Raw genomic sequence first — 8710 nt, forward strand, 5'->3', positions numbered from 1 at the left:
TGCTAAGAATCCAACTATTGTACCTAAGAAATATGCAAATCATGGTAAGAAATGTTGATGATGTAGGCTTAATTTTCAAAAATAAAATGATCACCAAATAGGATCGAAATCATTACCAAACGTCCTCAAAGTTTTATACATATTTGAACCTAATTTAGTTGGTCAAAATATTTTATCTTCCTGGACTAAAATATCGAAAGTGTTCAGAATTTGGCCCTAGATGTTGCTGAAAAAAATTAAAGAAAAAAGATATTATTAATTCGGGTAAAATATAGACAGATTTAAGATGCATTTTTTTTTTTTCTTGATCAAATGATTTTACCATTATGCATATGTCATGAGTAAAACAAATTTAGAAAACAATATTATTATCAAATAAATCCATTGAAGACAGTAAAGTTAGGACAAAAATCAAATTTTATCTTTAGGGCCTCGACTTTGCAAGATGTAAATTAGTTTTTACTCTCAAAGTTAAATAATTTTCTATATCTTTACTTGAAGGAGTGTTAAAATTTTTCATTCGATTTTTTTTGGTAAAAAAAAATATTCATTTGATTTGCTATCATTTTATTTGTATCTAATAGTTAAAACATATATTTTCGTCTAGAAGTGAAATGTACTAAAGCTAGAGTTGTTATTTATTTTTATTTTTTTAAAAAAAGAAACGTTTATTTTATATTGTTGGAATTATGAAATAATTTATTTTAATGATTAGTTTGATTTTTTTAATGAATAAAAACCAAAGGTTGGTGGTGTGAGGTTTAGTACTGTTTATAGGTTTACTAAAAATCTAAAAGTTGGAGGAAAGAGTTAAATTTTAACTTTTCAAAGTCAAAAAATTCAACTTCCTCTTCACATTTAAGTGTGATTTTCCAAGTCAAGGAAAATGAAACCTTGATTGTTGGATGGATAATCATTGAAATTTTCTACCAAAATAATTAATAAATAAGTAACAGTTATAAATATACTAATCAAATTCAAAATATTAGTAAATATAACATAATATAAAAGAATTTACAAATATAACAAAATTTAAGTCTAACTCTCAAAATCTATTAGTAATAGATCATATTATTAATAGAAATCTAGTAGTAACAGACCTATTATTAATAAGAGTTTATCACTAAGATTTTGTTATATTTACAATTTTTTAAAAATATTACTATATACTTATTATTAACTCTAAAATGCTATCTAACTTTTTTTTAGACCATTTGGAAAATGGTATAAATTAAAAAAAAAAAAATTAAAACCTTAGTAATAAGGTCTGCTTCTTGGTAACAATTTTCAAACATTAAATTTATGCATCATTAATTGCATCAAAACTAAAAAGGTCTCTAGTTCAAACATACATGCGTATGCCTAATTGAACATTCTTTTAACTTGATTCGGTTGATCAAATTACAATCTAATTTTATTTAAATATATATTTTTTTTACAAAGGAAGTCAGATATATATTGAGTCTTACATGACTACTGATCATCAATGAAAATTAAGTATTAAAAAAAAAACAGATGGAGAAGATTGTAAGAAATGAAATCAAATTAAATATTAACTCTTCAAAAATGGTGATCTCAAGCGTGAGAAAAAGTCTTGAGAAATATATTGAAAATTAATTAAATTTATTAGAATCTGTGACCTTAAAGTTTAACCTAAGTATGTGCTAATCTAATATGATAGTAAATTAAAATAGGCAGTGTTGAGTACATGAAAAGAGTTAAAACCTCATTATTACTACTTCAAATAGTGATGTTTCAATTTTCAACCGTATATTAAAATGAGAATTTAGAGAAAATATGTTTGAATAATTTCATTTTAGTTCTAAATGCAAGCATGCAAGACTAAACTATCAATTATTCTTTGCTAGATAGTAATTAGTATCTTTATGAATCCACTTGGGAATAGCTATTTTCTAAAATTATTCTACATATGTTAATATGTGGGTTTTTCGTGATATAGAAATTGTGATTAATATATAACAACATCGATAAAGTTAAAATTATAAAGCTACAACGTTGATCCTCTAGACCATCATGTGTATATTTTTTTCAGTCTAAAAATTTTCAAATTATAATTATCTTCTTCGATTTGTTATAAAGATTTATTGAATAATGAAGATGGAGGATTTGAAAAGTTTTTTATATCTTGATTGAAAAGATGTGTCTTAATTCAATTGTCGTACAAATTTAATATTTTAAAATTAAATTATATCGACATTTAGAATAGTAATCGATGTTTTATCCACCGAACGAAATGAGTTTTTTTTTAAATATATTTGCTATGTTTATTCCTTTTGGAGGAGTGAAGTCCAAGATGGTGTACCAGTGAAGAACAAGTCCTTCAATCCTTCCATCAACAGGACCATTTTGCCCTTTGAAGAAAAAAAATTAAGTCTTCCACATTATTAAAGGAGAACCCAAGCGATACCCTTCCTCCCACACTCTAGAGCAGTCAGAGCTCCAAGACTTTTGACCTAATTCAAATATTCAAACATATTCTCCCCTTTCCTCAACTCTCACTATATATATATTAACCAAAAATCTCCTCCCACAACTCCACTAAACCCTCTCCAAACCAACTACTTCTCTCAATTTCTTCTCTATAATGACCATTAATTCCTCACAAATCTCCGACATGGCCGCGGTCGACAACGATAACGACGACTCCCAATTCCCTCTTCCCGGATTCCGCTTCCACCCAACCGACGAAGAGCTAGTCAACTTCTACCTCCGACGTAAGGTCCACAACAAACCCCTCCCCATCGAACTTATCAAACAAATCGACATCTACAAATATAGCCCTTGGGACCTTCCTCGTACGTATAACTTATCCATTTAAACTTTGTTTGATAACGATTTCGTTTGTTTGTTTTTTAAAAATGTGAATAATAATAATGCAGATGTGAGTAATGGGTCCTTGGGGGAAAAAGAATGGTACTTTTTTTGCAAAAGAGGGAGGAAGTACAAGAACAGTGTGAGACCAAATAGAGTAACAGGATGTGGGTTTTGGAAGGCAACAGGAATTGATAAACCAATTTATATTAATGATCGTTCTGTTCTTGTTGGATTGAAGAAAACTCTTGTTTATTATCGTGGATCTGCTGGTAAAGGCACTAAAACTGAGTGGATGATGAATGAATTTCGTCTTCCTTCTTCTACATCAGATCCCTTTCGTAGGAATATTGTCACAAATAACCTCCATGAAGCTGTAAGTAAAAATTCAATATCCAATTCACTCTTTTTCTTTCTCTTTTCCAGTCTTTCTTTTAGATATCAAGGTAAAACTCAAATGGATATTCAGTTAAAAAAAAAATCGACTAAAAGTTAATAAATTTTAAAAAGACGTCATCTCGAACAAAGACATACTAAGAATACTACATTAAAAATATGGAGATTAGCAAGATATCATAAATTTTTAAGGTGTATATCTAATATTTTTAAAGTCCAAGATAACAATGGTTGACCAAAAGAAACAGATAACAATGGTTGACCAAAAAATAAACAGTGTTTTTAGTTTTATTTTTAAAAAAATCCAAAAAATAATGTTCTTTGAACTAAAGAGAGAGTGAAATTTTATATTATCTAAACTTCTTTCAAAGGCCATCTTGCTATCAAAATGTTGAACTTTACCAAAATTAAATTTGCCATTAAATGCTTGAACTTGCTTAAAATCAATATAGTTTGATGGGATTTGTTTAGAATTTTTTTCCCAAATCCAATTAAAATTTCATGGGCTAATTAGAAACATTATATGTTGGAAGGACTATAATTTAAATTAAATTTGACTAATAAGCTTGTAAAATTGACCAAGGGTATGAATCAAACTCAAAACTTAATTATATTTTTTTTCTTCTTGTGCAGGAAATTTGGACTTTGTGTCGTATATTCAAAAGAAACATCTCAACTAAAAAGGCCATTAATGCACCAAACTGGAGGGAGGTTCCGTCGGCCAAAAGCCGAGCTGTGGAAAACACGAACTTTAGAGCAACAAAAAATATCGATTTCGATAGATATTCAGATGACAATCAACAAAGTAGCTACATAAGTTTTACCTCGAACAATTCGTTTACCAATTTTGATCATGTGAACGACGTTCGAAATTTCGATCACAGTCAAATGTCTCATGGCGGTCAATTCATGACGAATTTTTGCACCTCAACTGATCTGCTACCATCGGCCGATAATAATTCGTCAGCAAATGTATCACCGTCATCGTCGAGCTTTTCGGATTTTGATGAGGATGCCACTGATTTGTTTGGTTATGAAAAATGGGAAGAGCTCAAATCAATTTTGGAGTGTGATTTTGATTCATTGAATGAGTTTTAAAAAGGCAATTTAGTGTTGATAATATGCAAATCTGAATCTAAACATTCAATTTGATCCACTGAAATCATTGTTTTTACTTGTAAGAATGAATCAAACTGATACTAAATTTCAAGTTAAACTACAAGTTTCAATCACAACATTAGTATAGCTTTCATTTTTATTGAATACATCTCTTGTCTTGGTATTTAAAAATGCTTCCAGTGAGATTTTAAACTATCTAATTTGAGATCAAAATGAGTATAATTCAATTTAGTAATTATAAAATTAATGAAATCAACTTCACCTTTCTTAATAAACTCTCTTGTAATAGAATCTTCCTTAAGTATAAAAGGAGATTTTGTCTTTTATTTTTATTACATACTCACAAAAAAGAGAGAGAAATAAAAAGAGAGAACATATCTTGTAAATCTTGTTGTACAAAATGATAAATGAAGAGTGTCTCTTCCCTTGGATGTAGATTAGTTGATCGAACCACGTAAACTTGAGTCCCTTCCTTCTTTCTTCCTCTCTTTCTCTAGTTAATCTTCTTCATCATAGACCTTGCTTGTGGTTTTCATTTTCTTGCTAAAGCTGCCATTAGCAAAGCTTCAGAGAGTATTTCCATTCTGATCAAAACTGAGAGTAAATAGTGTTTTTGGTTTACTAACCTTTCCGTGAAAAGAAAGATTGATTACTGACATGGCCCATTGAAAACCTCTTATCATTACAGATGCAATCCACCATCAGAGTTGGTATTCTTCATGGGCCTAAGTGGTTTTAACCTAAAGCCCAACCAAGTGATATCAGAACGAATTCAGTTCCAAGATTTCGAATCTTGAAGAATCAAGAAACAAGAACTTATCATAAATGGTTGTTGCAAGGTATAGAGTGAAGAAATTTGATGGTAAAGGTGATTTTGGATAGTGAAAAGCCAAAATCATGACAATCTTAGGCTAGAAAAAGACTCATAGAGCCATTGATGATCTTGCCAAATTACTAGATATGTTGACAGTTGAGGAAAAAGAGAATATGAAACTATCAGCTTATGGCACAATTGTTTTAAACCTTAGTGACAATCTATTACGACAAGTAATCGGTCAAGAAACAACATTTAATATGTAGACTAAACTAGAAGAGTTGTTTGTCACAAAAGATTTACCTAATAAAATGTACTTAAGAGAGAGACTTTTTTACTTTAAAAATGAATTCTGCAAAGTCCTTAACAGAAAATCTCGACCAATACAAAAAGATTGTTTTAGAGTTTAATAAAAATCTTGGTGAGAAAATTGGTGATGATAATGAAACATTTGTTCTCTTAAATTCATTACCAAATGCATACAAAGAAGTAAAAAATGCACTAAAATATGACAGAGAGACAATCAACACAAAAGAAATCATATCAGCTTTGAAAACCAGAGAAATGGAATTTAATTTTGTAAAGAAAGATCAACTAGCAGCTGAAAGCTTATTTGCTACAAAGAACAACCACAAGAAAAATACAAAACAATAGTCAAATGATGAAAATTCCAGCTAACAGAAGGTTAGATGCGATTATTGCAAGAAAGAAGGGCATCTAATCAAGGACTGTAATACTCTTAAGAGGAAAAATGAGAAGAAAGAAAAGAACAAACAGGCTGAAGCTTCAGTAGTTGACAGTTCCATTACCTATTCAGATGCACTTGTCTCTACCCTAGACAAAGCTAATCTAATCAGCCCTCTTGAAAAGTATGACTGGGTGTTAGATTCTGGTTGTACTTTCCACATGAGTTCTTTCAAATCATGGTTCAACACCTACAAAGAAATAGAAGAAAGACTATGTATATGGGAAATAATGAGGTTTATAAAATAGCTGGTATTAGTTTAGTTTCCTTGAAATTGAAGAATTGATCAATCAAACTATTAAGGAATGTGAGACACGTTCCAAAGTTAAAAAGAAACCTCATATCTTTAGGGATGCCAAACTCAATTGGCTGTGAATACTATGGTAAAGGAGGAACTTTTGAAGTTGTTGAAGATGGAAGAGTGGTCTTGGCTCGGTAAAAGGTAAATGGAGTGTTTATTATCAAAGGTGTGGAGATGATGAACTCAGCAAATACAGTGACCGTTTCCACTTTGACAAAAGGTGATATATGGCATAAAAGATTGACTCACATTAGTGCAAAAGGGTTACAAGCTCTGTCAAAACAGGGGCTTCTTCGTAATAGCATCAGTGACCAACTCACATTTTGTGAACATTGCATCCTCGACAAGTCAACAAGGACAACTTTATTAAATCTCACCGCACCACACAAGGAATCCTTGACTATATCCACTCAAATCTGTGGGGGCCAGCTTTAACTCTCTCACTTAGTAGATTAAGGTACTTGTTAACCTTAACTGATGATTACTCTAGAAGAAGTTGGGTTTATTTCCTTAAAACTAAGTATCAAGTGTTTGATACGTTTAAAGAGTGGAAAACACTTATTGAAAATCAACCAATGAAGAAAATAAAGTACCTAAGAACAGAAAATGGTTTGGAATTCTGTGATGAGGATTTTAACAAGTTTTACAGAGAATAAGATGTTGGGATAGGTATCCTAATTCTCCTGGAATCTCGTTGTTTGTAATTATACACATTGTTTATGAATAAAATAAGTGTTATTTCATTCTAATTTTTACTCATATCCAATAAATAAAACTTCATGGTTATTGTATGTAAACTTAAGCATGTATATGAGATATACAAGTGAATCATGCCTTAAGTGATAACCTGAATAGATATGTAGTATAAGGATTAAGGTGAGATACCTGATCTTGGTGACACTACGAATACGGCCCGCTTTGTAGGGGTTTGCAAGTGTTGTAAACTACTACAGATGGTAGATCCTGACCATTCATGTGAAACATGCGAGCGAAGGTGTCCTATACAAAGAGTTATTGGGAATGATGTCCTAAAGTCTCGTGTTTTGTAAACACTTTTGTCAATAGGGGTGATAACACTTTTCTCTCGTTCACAACAAAAACTTGACTTGGTGCCGCACATCAAAAGAATAGTCTCTCCATTAGAAAAACCTACAACAACAACTTCAAACACTTCCTTTTATATCACAACCCAAAAAGGAAATAAATAGAAAAGGAAATCAGCACCATAACCAAAAAGGTATAAGAAAAAAATCATTCCAAAAGAGCACCAAGACACCGAAACTGAAGTGAAAACTAACATTTCAATAAAATAAAATTTACAACCCAACCAATTGTCCTAACAAATAATAATTAAAAAAAAAATCTAAATTCATGAGTCAAAACCTCCTAAAATAATATAATTTTGAAATCGAATTCCATAATTTTTAATTTTTATTTTTATTAAAAAAAAAAAAAAAAAAAAAAAAGAATGCATCTAAATCTAAAAGCAATTAGGTCGTCTGTTACCTATTAACTTTTTTTTAAAAAAAAAAAAAAAAAAGAAAAGGCTTCTTAATTTGTTAATAGATTCGGATGTGATAATTTAAAAGAAAAAAAAATGTAAATTTCGAATTATATATTGTAATTAATATTTGCAGGCCCTAAGAAAATTCGGTGATTTTTTAATATCCTAACCCCAAAGGGATTTTAAATTAAGATTTTTTTAAAAAAATTTGATGTTCAGTTACTTGTGGATATAAAATCCCCCTTTTTAAATTTCTATATGAAGTCCAATGTTTTTTTTTTTTTTTTTAGTTCAAGTCTTCAATGTTATAGAATATACTTTTCCAAATAAATTATTATTGTTCGAAGAACAATAGAACCAAATCTTGTAGAAATTTTTAGCAAGTAGCAACCGCCCGGGCGTAAATTAAAATAATATAGTAGTTTTGAAAACAATTTATAAAGATATTGTACTTTTGAAACTATTTAGAAAAATATTGTTCTTTTTAAAAGGTCGAGGATTGAAAATTCGACCATACTTGTTTTTTTTTTTTTTTTAATAATTTCCAATACATCGAGTGTTGAAAATTCGACCCATCGACCTTTTTTTTTAATTTTCTATTTTATAAAAATAATTTCTAAAAATATTTTATATTTTATTATTTTATTTAAAAGAACAAATTAAAAAAAAAAAAAAACAAGATCTCATAAAAATAAAAAAGTGTAAATTAAAATATCTCATTTATATAAAAATAATTATAAAAACCATTGTGTCCCACAAGGCGGACGTCGTCGATTTTGGGCTGGTTGTCGTCGTCGATTTCAAATTTGAGGTTGCTCTGGTTCTTCTTGATATTGCTCTAGTACCTCTGCAGGCGCTTCATGATATAAATATTTATTAAGCTCTTCACGACCCCCACCATGTTCATGCACGTATGAAGATGAAGGACCAGCTTCTGAGTCATAATGTCCTGAACCAAATGCTGACATCATCATCATCGGACTAACATAATCAGTTTGA

At 29.9% G+C, this 8710-nt stretch overlaps 1 protein-coding gene across 1 annotated transcript; it reads left to right on the top strand.

The window, feature by feature from the left end:
• The first annotated feature begins 2569 nt into the window (after positions 1-2569).
• On the top strand, positions 2570-4457 carry LOC120089461 (transcription factor JUNGBRUNNEN 1-like). Its single transcript, XM_039046939.2, has 3 exons — positions 2570-2816; positions 2901-3208; positions 3862-4457. Exons 1-3 carry the CDS (start codon positions 2606-2608, stop codon positions 4324-4326), a joined length of 984 nt encoding a protein of 327 aa, XP_038902867.1. The 5' UTR covers positions 2570-2605; the 3' UTR covers positions 4327-4457.
• The last annotated feature ends 4253 nt before the right edge of the window (positions 4458-8710 follow it).

The sequence above is a fragment of the Benincasa hispida genome, chromosome 10, assembly GCF_027475165.1.
Source record: "Benincasa hispida cultivar pf3 chromosome 10, pf3_genome.v1.1, whole genome shotgun sequence".
NCBI classification, from domain to species: Eukaryota; Viridiplantae; Streptophyta; class Magnoliopsida; order Cucurbitales; family Cucurbitaceae; genus Benincasa; species Benincasa hispida.